This window comes from Trachypithecus francoisi, unplaced genomic scaffold, assembly GCF_009764315.1.
Source record: "Trachypithecus francoisi isolate TF-2019V2 unplaced genomic scaffold, Tfra_2.0 Lachesis_group10, whole genome shotgun sequence".
Taxonomy (NCBI): Eukaryota; Metazoa; Chordata; class Mammalia; order Primates; family Cercopithecidae; genus Trachypithecus; species Trachypithecus francoisi.
Window position 1 is genome coordinate 25229286 of NW_022681455.1, and position 17203 is coordinate 25246488.

General features: G+C 43.6%; 1 protein-coding gene across 7 annotated transcripts in view; it reads right to left on the reverse strand.

The window, feature by feature from the left end:
* The window catches only part of RIPOR2 (RHO family interacting cell polarization regulator 2), a 247534-nt gene that overhangs the window by 41509 nt on the left and 188822 nt on the right, over window positions 1-17203 (reverse strand). For all 7 annotated transcript variants that reach the window (XM_033216401.1, XM_033216400.1, XM_033216403.1 and 4 more), the window contains exons 8-12: window positions 15533-15596; window positions 6342-6385; window positions 4376-4501; window positions 3281-3429; window positions 1482-1611 (exon numbers count right to left, since the gene is read on the reverse strand). In XM_033216401.1, coding sequence (XP_033072292.1) covers window positions 1482-1611; window positions 3281-3429; window positions 4376-4501; window positions 6342-6385; window positions 15533-15596 — 513 coding nt within the window. The remainder of the gene's footprint in view (window positions 1-1481; window positions 1612-3280; window positions 3430-4375; window positions 4502-6341; window positions 6386-15532; window positions 15597-17203) is intronic.

Here is a 17203-nt window from a genome sequence, read left to right on the forward strand (position 1 = left end):
TCCACCTGCCTTGGCCTCACAAGGTGCTGGGATTATAGGTGGGAGCCACCATGTTCAGCCTTCACCTGCATCTTTTAATTCAATGAAAAAGATGCAATTATTATTATTATTAACCCGAAGACTTTTAATCCTTTCCTCTGCTGACACTCAAAGCTTCCTTTTATACGTCTGTGAAGAGCAGGATGTTCCATGCATGTGCGTGTGTATGCATGTGTGTGTGTGTATCCTCTCATGACATAACGTATAATATATAATACTTATCATATTCCTGACTGCGAATTAAGGATTTCTTTTTGTTAAAGTGTTATAGAATTAACAAACATTATAATAAACTAAGACGGAGAACCTTTCAAATAGAAGTAGCTCTAGTAAAACTCATTGAAATCCTTCTGAGTTCCTTGAATGCCAATTTTTTTTGTTTTTGTTTTTGAGATGGAGTTTGCTGTTGCCCAGGCTGGAGTGCAAGGGCACCATCTCGGCTCACTGCAACCTCTGCCTCCTGGGTTCAAGTGATCCTCTCACCTCAGCCTCCCAAGTAGCTGGGACTACAGGTACATGCCTCCACTCCCAGCTACTTTTTGTATTTTTAGTAGAGGCAGGGTTTGATTATGTTGGCCAGGCTGGTCTTGAACACCTGAGCTCAAGTGATCCACCCACCTCAGCCTACCAAAGTGGTGGGATTACAGGTGTGAGCCGCCATGCTGGGCCAAATGCCAGTTTTTGAAAGGCTTAAACTTGTTTAAAATCTTGTTACCATGGATATCTTTGCCACAATGGAGAAAAATCACAGCACAAAAACAGGGATTATTAGAAGAGAAGGACAAACTGTGTCTCAATCAAAGTTACATGCACGACCAAGTTTCCCACCCCAAGGACAGTACAGCTGTAACTATTACCCAGTGAGCAAGACAGAGAAGATAAAACAAGAGACATGCTGAGTCACACATGCCACAAGCCCCCCGAAGTCAAGCACTCCATACCCGGCAGGCTACACTCACATAGAGCTCTAGCACGGCCTTGGGACTCGGCCTGAGGGAGGGCAGGTCACTGAAGGAGCGGCTGCGGTGCAGCTTGGCAAAGAAAGTGTCTTGCAAGGCACTCAAGACAGACAGCCGCCTTGGCTTGTCTGGGGAAGGATGCAGCCACCTCTTCAGAAGTGAAAGCAAGATGGGGTAGTTAGTGGGAAGAATCAGGTTACTATGTTTTTTTAGCTTTTTAGCGAGCATTTTTGATTAAAACAAGGGGCTATTACTTACATCCACTTCTTTAAAAGGCTGATCTTAGAGAATGTTCAGAAAAATCTACATGTTACCATCACAGCAATAGGTAAGGTGGGCAAGGAGAGAGGAAAAACAGGAGGCTTACCGCCTCTGATAGAATTACTGAGAACTCCCAGCACTCTCTCTCCAGCATTTCAAATGCTGGGTGCAAGCACTGGCTCAGGTGCATTGATTCTACTCGGGAAATTACACTGAACTTACAAAGAAGGAGTGGTCTTTGAAGGTGGGTGTTTCCGGGGTACCCTGGCTGTACATGGACATTCTCCTCTGAAGGGCTGCTGCCTTGTTCCCAGCGCCTGAGGATGCGGTCATGTCCTCCACGTCAAATGGACTGCAAAACACAGGACCCCATGTATGCACATTTGGTAAAATCACGTATCATCAACAGACCACAGGCTGAGAGAGTACCTCATTACATAAAAGTAAACTCAACAGGTGGGAACTGGGCTGGTTTTAGCTAAACTGGTTTGCAGAAAATAAACCTGGATAAAAGAAAAGTGGAGCAGAAAACTGAGTCTAGACTCATCCAAGGGACCCCAGAATATTATCCCAGCTCTAAGCACAATTTATCTATACACTTAGATACACCCCTTCCTCACTAACATTAGAAACACAAACTTATGAATACTTGCTTCAACAAAACAAGATGCTGAAAAGTCTATAAAAATTATCTGAACTTTGTGGGGCTAGATACCTTAATGGTATAAGACATCGACGGACTATTGTTCTGTTCTAAAGAAAACACTCAAAAATAGAATCCCATTCATTTCAGTTGACAAAGAGCCTCTCGTGTGGGAAGAGAATAACAGTCTGTTCACAATGATGCCACTTAATATCATGGCACCTGATTCATCCAGCAAGAAGAATGATCTTGCATGTGAGATGTCAATGGCTGCAGATTGTGGGGAGGGAAGGGCTGGGTAAAGCGTGCTGATGATGACAAGGCAAGAGTGTCTTTGCTGCTTCCACACCTGGCTTTCTATATTGTAAATGAGACCCTGAGCATGAATACTCAACATGTCAACTCAGCAATATACCAGGGGCATTCCATTAAACATTGTGAACTACTAGTGGGTTTTTTTTTTTTGTTTTTTTGTTTTTTTTTGAGATGGAGTTTCCCTCTTGTTGCCCAGGCTGGAGTGCAATGGCACGATCTCAGCTCACTGCAACCTCTGCCTCCCGGTTCAAGCAATTCTCTTGCCTCAGTCGCCCGAGTAGCTGGCATTACAGGTGCTTGCCACAATGCCTGCTAATTTTTGTATTTTTAGTAGAGACGGGGTTTCACTATGTTGGCTGGGCTGGTCTTGAACTCCTGACCTCAGGTGATCCACCTTTCTTGGCCTCCCAAAGTGCTGGGATTACAGGTGTGAGCCATCGTGCTCGGCGCCACTAGTGTTAATAACTTATCATGACCTTTCTCACTGGGTGACTTTGGAAAACCATTTCTAAGTTCATTGTTTTGAAAAAAGATATCCCTTGCCCTTTGGGAATGTTCTATTTCAGTAAATACAGTGCAGAGGAACTAAGGATACTCAATTTTCCAGAGCAGTGTGAAGTTATGCGATAAAGGGGAATAAGCATTTAAAGCATCGTAGTGAGAATCAGGATTTTTCTGAGGTCAAAGTACCTCCTATTGGACAGATATTTTCTTTCAAATTAGTTTACTTGAGAGGACATAGTCTCTTATATATTTAAAGGTAGAGAGGGAAGGAAGGTGACAGAAAAAATATTTTAAAATAGGAAGTAGAAGAGGCGATTGGTGATATGATTCAGGCTTCTCCAACTTTAACACGTGTGCACCTCACCCGGGGAGTTTGTTAAACAGATTCTGGGGCCTGAGCAATTCTGCCACAGTAGTTCTGGGGTGGGGTCTGAGATTCTGCTTTTTTAACAAGCTCCCTGGTGATGCAGGTGCTTTTTTAACATGCACTAGCTTTGAATAGCACTAGCCAGTATCAGATATTCCTATATGAAGAGATAGAAAAGGAAGAGGCACTTACTACCAGGTGATTTCCAGGTTCAGTTTGATGGTGCCAAGGTCATTGATGTCGACAGCCACCACCTGAGGTCGGGCTGCAAACAGCTCTTTGGTCTCACAGGTCACGCTGCCTACCAGGATGTGAGTTGCCAGCCCTTTGAGCTCCGTGACCTAGCAGAGAGAATGGGAGGGGAAAGGCCTTACATCACAGCAGAGGAGAAAGGTAGGATAATGTGTCATTTTTTTTTTTTTTTGAGATGGAGTCTCGCTCTGTCGCCCAGGCTGGAGTGCAGTGGCCGGATCTCAGCTCACTGCAAGCTCCGCCTCCCGGGTTCACGCCATTCTCCTGCCTCAGCCTCCCAAGTAGCTGGGACTGCAGGCGCCCGCCACCTCGACCAGCTATTTTTTTTTTTTTTTTTGTAATTTTTAGTAGAGACGGGGTTTCACCGTGTTAGCCAGGATGGTCTCGATCTCCTGACCTCGTGATCCACCCGTCTCGGCCTCCCAAAGTGCTGGGATTACAGGCTTGAGCCACCGCGCCCGGCCTGTGTCATGTTTTTTACTGAGGTAGCTTGGTCATTTCTTTCAGAATCATATCTGAAATTGGAAGTGGATTTTGTTTTTTCTTTCTGGAGACAGGGTCTCTCTCTGTCACCCAGGCTATAGTGCAGTAGTGTGATCATGGCTCCCTGCAGCCTTGACCTCCTGGGCTCAAGTGATCCTCCTACCTCAGACTCCCAAGTAGCTGGGACTACAGGCACACATACCACATCTGGCTAATTTTTGTACTTTTGTAGAGATGGGGTTTTGCCATGTTGGCCAGGCTGGTCTCCAACTCCTGGGCTCAAGTGATCCATCCACCTCAGCCTCCCAAAGTGCTGGGATTACAGGTGTGAGCCACTACACTACACCTGGCCAGAGGTGGATATTTCAAAAGTGTATCTTAGATTGACTTTACCTACCCTGATGCGAGAGCAGCTGTCTTTGTAATGGACTTGTAGTGCCGAGAAGTCTGTGGGATGGAGGGGTGACAGGCAGGGGTCACGGGTAAAGGCCCCACCAATGGATCATCCAGCTGTGGCACCATGAAAGACAACAGGCAGTGACAATACTGTACCTTGATGGAGATGAACCCAACTATCAGGGGCAGAAAAACTGTTTCTTCTCCATCCCAGCTCTGCTTGCCATTTACTTCTATTTTGCCTTTCAGTTTCCACCGCTGCCGGCCATACTTCATGAAAATCTGGAGAGGAGACATCCAAGGGCCTTCATGTCTTGCCATGCCCCCTTCTCCACCAGAACACCAAGATCAAAAGGAGAAAGAACACACACCACTGCCGCCCTCCCCTTCTCCCTCACTCTCCCTCCACCCCCTTACTCTTGGGTGTGGGTGGAGCTGGGGATGAGTGGGGAAGAGACTTTTTTTCTTTTCTTTTGAGATGGAGTCTCGCTCTGTCGCCCAGGCTGGAGTGCAATGGCATGATCTTGGCTCACTGCAACCTCCACCTCCAGGGTTCAAGCGATTCTCCTGCCTCAGCCTCCCAAGTAGCTGGGACTACAAGCATGTGTCACCATGCCCGGCTCATTTTTGCATTTTTAGTAGAGATGAGGTTTCACCATGTTGGCTAGGCTGGTATCTCGAACTCCTGACTTCAGGTGATCTACCTGCCTCGGACTCCTAAAGTGCTAGGATTACAGGCAAAAGCCACCATGTCTGGCCCGAGACTTTTAAAGCACAGTAAGTTCTGCCTGTCTGAGACAGAGGGGGTACAGGTTTTCTGTAGTAAAAGGTCATTGCACGGTGCCCGTCTGCTCAATCATGCCAAGCAGTTCTCTCTCTTGTTAGTTCTACTTCAATAGAGCAGCCACTGGGATTAATTCTTCACACAACCCAGCTCCTTTAGTGAGAGGAGTAAGTATCAGCTAAAACCCCCTTAAGAAAGAAATAAAGACATCCTTATTCTGGATAGGGAGATTGAGCTGGCAAGAACTTTGAAATCCAATGTACTCTTGGGGGAAGGTGTGCAATATTTCCTTGGTCAGACTGCTTGAATGTTTAAGGGAAGACATACCCTCGCCCCTGCTTTAAGAGGTATGAGTACAGAGGGTTTTGGAGGAGATGTCAGATGAAATGGTTATATAAGTTTCCTTTTGAAGAGGGAAAGGAACAAAGCCTATTTTTACTTTTTGGAGCACATTTTTACAAAGAAAGATCTAGATGTTATTTTTCTTCAGTCATGGTACTTATGATCAGCCATGATCCTGGATTGGCTCTTGGATTAGGGAAAAAAAAAAAAAAGCCTGCTTACCTAGTACAATATTGGAACATCTGGCAAAATATGAACATAGACTAATTCCAGGTGACGTTAGCTGAAGAGCCAATCTTAAACTCACTGGTGTTGAGGGCTTAGTAATGCCTATGTGAGAGAATGTCCTTCCATTCTTAGAAGAAGAATTTAGGGCTGAAGAGTCCTGGTGTTTGCATCTTGCTCTAAAATGGTTCTGGGCCGGGCGTGGTGGCTCACACCTATAATCCCAGCACTTTGGGAGGCCAAGGCGGGGGGATCACTTGAGGTCAGGAGTTTGAGACCAGCCTGGCCAACATGGTAAAACCCCATCTCTACTAAAAATACAAAAAAAGTTAGCCGGGTGTGGTGGTGTGCGCCTGTAGTTCCAGCTACTCTGGAGGCTGAGGCAGGAGAATCGCTTGAACCCAGGAGGCAGAGGCTGCAGTGAGTTGAGATCATGCCACTGCACTCCAGCCTGGGCAACAGAGTGAGACTCCATCTCAAAAATAAATAAATAAAAATAAATGAAATGGTTCAGCAAAATAATAGTAACAATGACAGCAATAATGATGATGATGACAGAGCAAACGTGGCATAATGTTACAAAGTGGTGAATCTAGATGAAGGGTTTATGGGAAGTCCTGCACCAGTTTCCAGACTTTCTCATTGGCTTAAAATGTTTTTCAAAATGAAAAATTAAAAAAAAAAAGACAACTTGAGAAGCAAAATGACATGACAACTGGCCCCTACCGTTCAGGTCCGTAATTCCAGCACCCAGACCAAGACAATACTTACTTCATATTGATCTCCAGGACAGAGGCGCGCAAATCCAGCCAGACCTGGAACCAAGCAATTGGAAAGTGAGGTGTAGAACATTATTTCCCCTCTCTATAGACACATACTGAAAAGAATTCAGGTGAAGTGTCAGAACTTTGTGCAAACTCACATAACACTTTTTGGGGCCATTCCTGGGGAACGGCTGTTTTGGGGGAATTCCTTCTATCACAGGTAGAGAAGACATTCCTGGATGAAGTGATGGAAGAGGTGGTTTCCAAGGCAGGGGAGGCTGGGCAAGAGGGGGAGCTAGAGCTCAGTACATCTTGGGCTGATTTAAGATCCAAGCAGATTCCAGGGTTAGGGTATTAGGGCCAGAAAGATAGATTTATTTATTTATCTAACATATTCCCATGAAGATAATCTGGTCTCCTATTTTCCCTTCTGTCCTAAAATGTGTGATTTTTAGGTGCCTCCCATTTGAGTTAAGATTCCATGCAGTTATTTCCCTTGCTGCCCTCCAATTTACTCATTTGGATGTTTTCTTTATCCTTTTTATCTGGTATAATGATACAATTTGCTGTTATGAAATCCCTGAAAATGGATTATTACTTACACAAAGCTAGTGATTAAGAAAACAAAATCAATCCAACCAACCAAATGATACACCCCCAAAAGAAAGATGAGACTTCTACTGTGCCATCCAGGAAGTCATGTCTAACTGGATCTGCTCAATTTGAGATCTCTTTCTGGTACAGCAGCAAAAACAAATCTTATCAGACTAGATGGTCACCATCTGAGGCCATCTCAGGAAGTCTCGGTTTGTCCAGTCTTTTCTTTCTTTCTGAAGATATTTACTGAGAGTCTGCTGTATGTAAGGCTCTATGCTAGGCATTGGGGTAATAATTTGGAAATTAAATTAAAGATCATATGGATCCCCAGGGTATAGAACAAAATACGGTTAAAGCCCACAGAAATGAAACAGACAAGGACTTGCAGACAGTAAGATGGAGTTACACCTGAGGTTAATTTGTTTGTCTACTGGCTATCCTACTCTAGAAAATTTACTTAACCCAAGTTTCTTCACCTTTAAAATAGGATAACAGTGTCCACTTCATAGAATTGTTCGTAACAACAACAGATGGCATCTTACACATAGTAGGGCCTTAATACGTGGTAATGATGATAAATCCAAGAGTGGGATAATACTATTTATTGAGTACATGCCATCTACTATTTAATGAAAGACGTAATCTATATGAAAAGACACAAGGCTGGCATGTTGGCTCACTCCTATAATCCTAGCATTTTGGGAGGCCGAGGCAGGAGGATGACTCGAGCTCAGGAGTTCAAGACAAGCCTGGGCAACATAGTGAGACCTCATCTCTACTAAAAAGAAAAAAAAATTAGCCAGGTGTGGTGGTGCATGTCCGCAGTCCCAGCTGCTCGGAGGCTGAGGTGGGAGGATCGCTTGAGCCCAGGAGGTCTAGGCTATAGTGAGCCGTGATTACACTACTGCACTCCAGCCTCCAGACTCTGTCTCAAAAAGGAAAGGAAAGGAAAGAAAAGAAAAGAGAAGAAAAGAGAAGAAGAGAAGAGAAAAGAGAAAAGAAAAGAAAACACACAGTAAACTGATATGCATCAGGGAGGGAAACAACAGTGGAGAGACAGAAGGAGATCTTTGCTTTTTTCTGTATTTTTATGAGAATGTATTACTATATAATTAAAATGAAAAAACAGAGACTATCTTATTTAATGTAGAATAGTTTCATGGAGGAAAGCAGCATTTGAATAACAAAGTTTCACCACGGTAAAATGAGGACATGGGTGTACAGATACTTCCAGGCTGAGTGAACGACATGTGTGTATTCGACAATGTTTCTTTTTTTTTTTTTTTTTTTTTTTGAGACGGAGTCTCGCTCTGTCGCCCAGGCTGGAGTGCAGTGGCCGGATCTCAGCTCACTGCAAGCTCCGCCTCCCGGGTTCACGCCATTCTCCTGTCTCAGCCTCCCGAGTAGCTGGGACTACAGGCGCCCGCCACCTCGCCCGGCTAGATTTTTGTATTTTTTAGTAGAGACGGGGTTTCACCGTGTTAGCCGGGATGATCTCGATCTCCTGACCTCGTGATCCGCCCGTCTCGGCCTCCCAAAGTGCTGGGATTACAGGCTTGAGCCACCGCGCCCGGCCTCGACAATGTTTCTTGAATGTCTACTGTGTCAAGCATGAATAAAGCTGTGAGAAGGAAGGTGTGCTAGTCACATGTGCATAGCAAATGAGGAAACTAATCTCATCAACAGAGGCTTGTCAGTGACCCAGCTTTACTTTAATCAGTTGTTTCTGGCTTTAGTCAGCTGTTAAGTTGTTTTCGTGCCAATCACATTTGGCACGAAAGGGCTTACATTTGAATGTAAGCCCTTTACATTCATTGGGGCCTAAAGACTAAAAGTTTTATTCAAGGAACCAAACAAATTTAATAAAAATGGGTAAAAATCTTTATCCTTTAAAAATTTTTTGAAGGAAAAAAATAAAGTCTTATAAGATTTCCAGTTAAGAATTCAGTACAGGCTGGATGTGGTAGCTCACGCCTGTAATCCCAGCACTTTAGGAGGCTGAGGCGGGCAGATCACCTGAGGTCAGGAGGTCCAGGTCAGCCTGGCCAACATGGAGAAACCTTGTCTCTACTAAAAACACAAAAACTAGCCTGGCGGGGTGGTGCTTGCCTGTAATCCTAGCTTTTCAGGGGCTGAGGCAGGAGAATTGCTTGAACCCTGGAGGCAGAGGTTGCAGTGAGCAGAGATCACGCCACTGCACTCAAGCCTGCATGACAGAGCGACACTCCATCTCAGAAAAAATTCAAAAAAACAAGCAAAGAATTCAGTACAAATATTTGTAGTGAACTTTTAGTTAAAGGCAAGATTTATGATGTAATATTAAGTATAGAAAGAAAAAAGGTAGCTGGGTGCGGTGGCTCACGCCTGTAATCTTAGCACTTTGGGAGGCTGAGGCAGGTGGATCACGAGGTCAAGAGATTGAGACTATCCTGGCCAACCTGGTGAAACCCCGTCTCTACTAAAAATACAAAAATTAGCTGGGTGTGGTGGTGGGTACCTGTAGTCCCAGTTACTTGGGAGGCTGCGGCAGGATAATCGCTTGAACCTGGGAGGCGGGGGTTGCAGTGAGCCGAGATCACACTACTGCACTACAGCCTGGCAACAGGTGAGACTCCATCTCAAAAAAAAAAAAAAAAAAAAAGGAAGGACACAAAACCTTACATAGAGTATAACCTCAGCTATATATAAATGGATCCCCAGAGACGAAAGTCTAGAAAACCACACCAAACTGTTAAAAATAATTTTCTCTGGTAGGGTAGAATTAAGGAGAAAGTTAAATTTTTGTCATTAAGTGATAATTTTTATTTGATTTTTAAAAAGATCATATACTTATTTTGTAATACAGAAAAAAGATGTAAAAAAGATCACACACCTTGGCAGGCAGTGTGTACACACAGAAAAGTTGGTTGGATATTTTAATAATTTTAACAAAGCTTAGCACTGGGTGGAACGATTATATATGATTTTAATTTTTTGGTTATATTTCTCAATGTTTAAAAAAAACAAGAAGGTACTACTTTCAAAGTGTTTACATCGAGATTGAAGAAGACACGAACAGTTCCTCCCTGTTTACCCAGTGATTTTTTAGAGGCAGTCCGAGGAAATAATTTTGATGAGCTGGTCCAGAAACAGCTGTGAGTCCTAGGCTGTTCCCACACAAAGACGTCCATATGACAAATGGGTCCCTTAGTACCTCAGCCTCCTTGGGTTGCTATTTATAGCCTTTGCTATTTATAACACTATTTATAACACAAAGATTGTTTATATATTTATTTAAACGTGATTTTACCCATATAAAGATGCTGTGGGTGGTATCACACAACGTGTTCTGCCTTCTATGAATAGCCCTGTTAGTACGCTGGAGATTCTTGGCCAGGCATGGTGGCTCACACCTGTGATCCCAGCGCTCCGGGACGTCAAGGCAGTAGGATCACTTGAGCCCAGGAGTTTGAGACCAACCTGGGCAACATAGTGAGACCCTATCTCTACAAAAAATTTAAAAGTTAGCCAGTCATGGTGGCGTGCGCCCATGGTCCCAGTTACTCAGGAGGTTGAGGCAGGAGGATTGCTTGAGGTTAGGAGTTTGAGGCAGCAGTGAGCCACTGAACGCCACCAGCCTGTGTGACAGAGCGAGACCCTCGACTCAAAAAACAAAACAAAGCAAAAAACCCAATTAAGTTGAGAGTCTTAAATGAATGCTTCTACTTTCACCTGACTGATGGACGTTGCATGGGTAAGCTGACAGCAAAAAAGGTCCCCGGATGCTTAAAAAAAAAAGCACGTGCTGTTACCATTACTTGTCAGTAGGTGGCAGCAACTCACCAGCTCGTCCGTGCCTTCCTGCCCGTGGAGCCAGTACATTTAAGAACAGCTTTCACTAATAATTAGAACACAACAAGCCACTTAAAAAGACTTACTGAAATAAGAGCAGAATTGAAGAAGCCTGTATTCCACTAATAATTTTCTGGAGCATTTAGTTAGTTTTTTAAAAAAATACTTCTGAAAGAAAGTACAGTCGACTGGCTTTTGTAAATCCTAAACTGGACATGCTAATTCTAATAAAATCCAAAGTACTCTTTAAAAACCTCTGCAAATTGGCCGGGCGCGGGCTCACACCTGTAATCCCAGCACTTTGGGAGGCTGAGGTGGGCGGATCACGTGATGTCAGGAGTTCGTGACCAGCCTGGCCAACATGGAGAAACCCTGTCTCTACTAAAAATACAAAAATTAGCCAGGTGTGATGGTGTGCATCTGTAATCCCAGCTACTCCGGAGGCTGAGGCATGAGAATTGCTTGAACCCAGGAGGCAGAGGTTGCAGTGAACAGAGATAGTGCCAGTGCACTCCAGCCTGGGTGACACAGAGAGACTCTGTCTCAAAAACAAAACAAAACCTCTGCAAATTAGTTCAGGATTAATTTATTGCCTGTTTATTTATGTAATTACAATGGAAGACTGGTTGAATAGAAACTGATCTGGCATTGTTACTAGATAAGGTGGATAAAGGGGAAATTCTTTGAAGGTGTTTGTTTCCCCACCTTTAAAATTATCAGAAATTTTATATCTGAAGAAAACTGAACATGAGAAAGGTACTTGGTAGTGATGTTTTTTTCCATATCTCAGCCCACGTTACTAAGCAAAATTTCTTGGAACTGCTGTAGTGGCATCACTGATCCTCTCTGATTGTAGCAATAATGTAGCACAATGGCACTATCCAGGCACAAACAGCTTTTGTGCCATGCTTCTTAAAGTACTGTCTGCTGTGTAAGCCACTGGTGGTACAGGCCACGGAATTAGCACTAACAGTGGGGCAATGACAGTTACAGTCTGTCTTTGAGGCCTGGCCAGGTTTCTTTCAGGCTCTTGTCTGGGGACCTGCTGGCATTTTCACAGTTGGAGAAAGCTGCAAGTTTTCTCAACAGTTTGTGATTACTAGTGCATGATCTAGAAAGCTTAGTAAAAGCTTTCTAGCTTTCACTCAGAAAACCATCATGGGGGTTACCTCTGAGGGTGGGCATGGGAGGCTTGCAGGGGTCATACCTTTGGATGTTTCATGGCACTCACATATTACTGATCTAACAACACCTCTTCCATAACCTCGTTTGGAGGGTGTTACAGCAGCTGCCTACTCTTGCCTGTCTTCCTTTGCTCAGATACCATTGTGCCAGAACACTCTCCATCATTTCTCCCTTCACACTTCCTACTTTAAGACAAACAACCAAGTAGTTATACAGTCAGGAGCTCCTATTACAGGCCTTAATGATTTATTGACTAGGCATAAATAATGCAAGTTTACTAGCTCAGTGGTGGTTCTTCCTTCTCAGGAATGTTGATCTGCCCTGGAAACTGTAAGGACCAGCAGAGACTGGATATATACACTGCCTGGAACTTAATTTGAACCAAGTAATAATTTGGAGAACTAGTTTGCTCTAAGGAACTATATCTCTTTACCTCCATCCTGTTTGATAGTTTGCAGATTAAGTGCTCTCTGTTCAGCCTGGCATTCATGGATTTTTATTATCAGGACCCAACTAATTCTCCATAGCTCTTCTCCCAATAAGCACATCAGCCACACCGGTCTACTTGTCACCTCTGAACAGGCTTCCCTCTGGTGAATGCTATTCTGGTGCTGTTCACCATTTGTTACACTGGGAAGGCTTCCTCTTTCCTGCTCCCCTCCCCACCTAGAGAGGTGAGTGGCAACCTTTTCCTCCTCTCCCCTCCTGCTTCTGCAGCAAGCTGGGTCACACTGTTGTTCAGGTGGTCATTTATTCCATTGGATGAGAATGCACAGCCTCATATGTCCCTTTTCTCTGGTAGACCATGTGGAACTCAAGGCCAGGGACCAGTCATCAGAATGCAGTCTAGTGCCTAGCCAATAGCAGGCACTTAGTAAGTACTTGCTCTATTCTCTTTAACGTCACTACCCCAAAAGGTTGTTGTCTAGTGTTGAGGGTGGGGCAAAAGGGAAGTGAGGAAGGGTGTGGTGCAAGGAAGTTAGGGGTTGCTGGGTCTGAGAGTATTATGACATACTCTCAGTTTGTCAATATGCATGTTGGAAGTAGTTTTTACCAGAATGAGTAACAGATGAGAAAGCAGCTAATTGCAAAGACAATAGGATTTCTTGGCAGCATGAGAAGGTTTCCCTTTCTCTTTATGGAGGAAGAGAAAGATTTCCATGGGGGTGTTTACCCTTGAAAGGCTTCACAGATGTAGTTTCTGAATTTGCATGTTAGATGAGGACAGTGGAGGAGACAGGAGACTATCAATGAGGAAGGAGATTCAGTTTCAGGCCTGAAAAACCCCATGGAAGAAATCAAGTGTTCAGGTAGACTCTCAGGAAGATCAGGCAGGAGAGCAAGAACAACAGAGAGAGGGGGAGACGGAGGAGTGGGAGCCACAGCAAGTTCATCAGCCCATCAGGGCTGTGATGTAGCGGGGTGGCCAGGTCCCCCAGTAGGTGGCAGGGACTCCAGCATCATCCCCTCACTGACCACCAAGCCTGAAGCTCCAGATCTGGTCCGAGGGTGGTCCCTTTCCTCCCATCCCACTCCCAGGGTGCGTGCCTCTGTGCTAGGTTGAAGAGGATCTGCCCATAAGGGAGACCATTCTTTGAGCAATGGTTTATGTTGTCTGCTCAGCTCTGAACTTCCCTCACAACATGGAGTTAGAGGTGGGAATGCATTAGGAACAAAGAACCCTGGAATTCAGTTTCTTGTCTGACTCCAATTTATGTATGACTCCTGGGACAAGTCATTTAGCCTCTCTAGGCCCCTATTTCCCATATGTAAAATCAGGAAATTACCATCCCACAAAAATAGATGCATTTGTTAATACTGAACATCAGAAATAGGAGAAATACAGTACTTATTAATATTAGCAGCGATAGGCGATGTGCATGATTTGCATTACCGTTAGGCTGCGAGACTCTGCGACTGTGCTAGTCTGTGTGGGTGGCGTCTGAGTGTTGGGGGAAGTAGAGGGAAGGTTTTCTGCTAAACACTGATTCAGGGCAACTGTTTTCCAGAATCGATCAGGCTGCTGATAGAATCATCCTCCAAGTTAAAATAAAAATTCCAGGGCCCACCGTGGGACTATGGACCTGAGTGATTTTGGAACCACTGACTCAAGTGAGGACCCAAAAATGTAGAGAATGGACCTAAAAACTGGAAAAAAGCACAGATGCCAGACTCAGTAGCAAAGCAAGTGTTGAAATTTAACACTGAATATTAAACTGATTCCCTACCAGATCTGCTGGAAGAGAAGCATGCAGCCATTTGGGAAGCTGAGGGTCAAGGTCATTTTTATTCCAGGTATTCTCAGACAGGCTCTCACATGTCAGTGCCTAGTGCTTGACAGAGTAATTTCCCTCCTGAGTTAGATGATTCATTGGAAAATGAAGCCCTCCTGTCGAGCCCTTTCAAAAAAAGTCTCCTTTCTTTACTCCCTTAATTGCAGAAAGTAGAAAGAGGGTGACTAAATCCCCATTAGCAACCCAGGGATCAAGCTGCTAAGAAACCTCAGAATTGCATAAGCACCAGCCCTCGTCGCTGCAGTCAAATGGGCCAAAACTCAGAAGAGAAATTGACTTGCTGTGATGGCCGCTCATTTGACAGCCATGCTTGGCCACTGAGCTGTAAATCTGACAACACCTGAGCAATGTTCTGTTTTCTCAAATCAGACTTCGTTTTTGTTCTGAAGATGCTGTGGTATAACTCAATCATATATCTAGTTTGGAACTTTCTGGAATAAATACCAGAAAGGCACTGGGAGGGGAAAAATTCTCTGTGGGTTTAACACCAAGATTTATAAAATTTCATAGTTAGTTTGCTAGAAACATGAGGAGCTAAAGGAAGAATTTAAACATCACCACAAAGAAGCCAACAGACAAGCTAGAATGTGGGACATTCTGTACAATGGTTTCTACAGCAAGTCAAGAGTAGAAAAAAAAAAAGCGGGGGGCGGGGGGAGAGGTTTGTTTTAGATTAAAGGAAGTCTAAAAGATATACCTAACAACCAATTGTAATGCATGGACCTTGTTTGGATCCTAATTTGAACTAATCAAATGTACAAGGCATTTTTGAGACAACGGGGGAAATTTGATAATGGAATGGGTTAATAACCAAGGCTTATTATTTTTGTTAGCTGTGAAAATGTGACAGTACTTGGCATCGTGGTTATGTAAGATAACAACCCCATGCTTTAAGAGATGCATACTGAAGTGTATAGCCGCAGACTGACCTATCTGGGTTTTATTTCATCAAAGGACTTCTCTTTTATCAAAGGAAAAACAAAAGCAAAGAGATGGAGCAAATGTGGCAAAATCTTGCTAATTATTACATCTAGGTGATGGGTTTATGGGGGTTCATTATAATGTTCTCTCCACTTCTGTGTATGTTTGAGATTCTGTCATAATATTTTTGTGTGTGTAGGTAAGCCTCAGCATGAGAAGCATCAGTAAACTATCAAAAGTGGGGAGGGTTGAGAGTGGGTGGCACTGCGTCTTTGCAAGGAAAATAAAAATAGCATGGGCTCTCAAACTTTAAGGAGCTCTGCGCTCTGCAGAGATGCTCCTTATTCTCTCTAAACAGGGAAAAGAATACCTTTCATCTTGATGGAGAATTCTCCCAGCAGATTCTCTAGCTCCGCTTCAATGGTGCACATATTCTGCAAAGAGGACAGGAGATAAGCATGAGAATTGGCCTTTTACCCAACAGCTCAAAGCACACGACATTTTAACAGGAGCACAACGACTGCATGAACAACAAGAAGCATTTACCTGTTTGCCCAACACAGCACAGCCTATGAAACGTTGTTGACAAAATGTTTGATCTGAGTCTAAGCCTACCTTTTAGTGGCATAGAAGAGCAAGTCAGATTATATCAAAAATAGACAAATTCAGAATGTGGGGTAGACTATAGGAATTAGCATGCATTCTACAAAAAGGTAGTATCATAGGGGAAAAAATTTCTAGATAAAGAGACTAGACAAACATAATCACCAAATGTAACATCTTAACCTTGATTACATTCTGATTTGAAAGTAAATCAATCAAAACAGTTACAAAAGACATTATTGATCCAAATAGGGAAAACTTGAAAATGGACAATATGTTACATAATTCTATAGGATGAAGGTCAATTTTCTTAGTTGTGGTAGTGGTATGTGGTTATGTAGGAAATGTAGATATTCCATAGGTTATTACAAGTAAGAGACCCCTGGCTTGATTTAGCCATTGTATTACATATTTCAGTGTATACATACTTCAAAACATCATGTTGTACACCATAAATATGTAACAGTTTTTACTTGCAAATTACAAATAAATTTTAAAAAGAGATCCAAGTTAAAATATTTATGGGGTGAAATGTCATGATGTCTATCACTTACTGTCAAATGACTTGACGGGGATGGAGGGGGATTTGATCATATGAGACAGAGGGAAAGCAAATACGGCCAAATATTACCGATTGGTAAATCTAGATAAAGGCATATGGTGTTCAGTGTACTAGTCTTTCCATTTTTCTATAGGTTTGAAATTTTTCTGAATAAAAATGTGGGGCCAAAAGAGCACAAGAGTTGAATTCTGCTCGAATGAGTAAGGTGGGCTTCCTGCTGCAATGCCACAGCACCCCAAAAATAATTTTTGGGTCTGACAATGGTCCTCTCTTTGATGTTGAAGGAACAGGATAGAGAGAAGGAGTAACACCATCTGCACATGTGGTTAGCTACATAACTACCCTCACCCTACTTCCTCAATACCTGAGGACGTAAACAGAACAATTGCAGTTAGAAATGAAAAGGGAAAGTGCTGCGGCCACAGCAGTCCCAGGGAGGCCCTTCTGCTGCATGTAAGGCTTCCCAGTGTAAGCCTTACAATCTGGATGCTGCTGCTGCTATGCTAAGCAGCCGTCTCCATTGAAGCTTGATGCAGGGTGATGTCTGCAGGCTTCTTCCTCAGTTGCCAGCCTCCCACAAGGCTAGGGGTTTGAGGGTGGCCTCACTGACAAAAGCATAGCCAGCTTGATTAGTGCAGGCTGATATTGCTTCCATTTGAATTCTGTATGCTGAGGACCTCAGCCTAGAGGCTCTGATTCTTCTATGTTTCTTTGTTCTGCTCCAAATGATCACTCTCATGGGATGCAAAGAGAATGGCATTGCTTTTTCTCTTGTAAGCTCTCACTACCTGAACTAGCTAGCAAGGTTGGGGAAAACTTCCTGAAGTCTGAGCTCTGTGTAGCTTGAAAGTCTTGAAAACAAAGCCTCAGTATTAT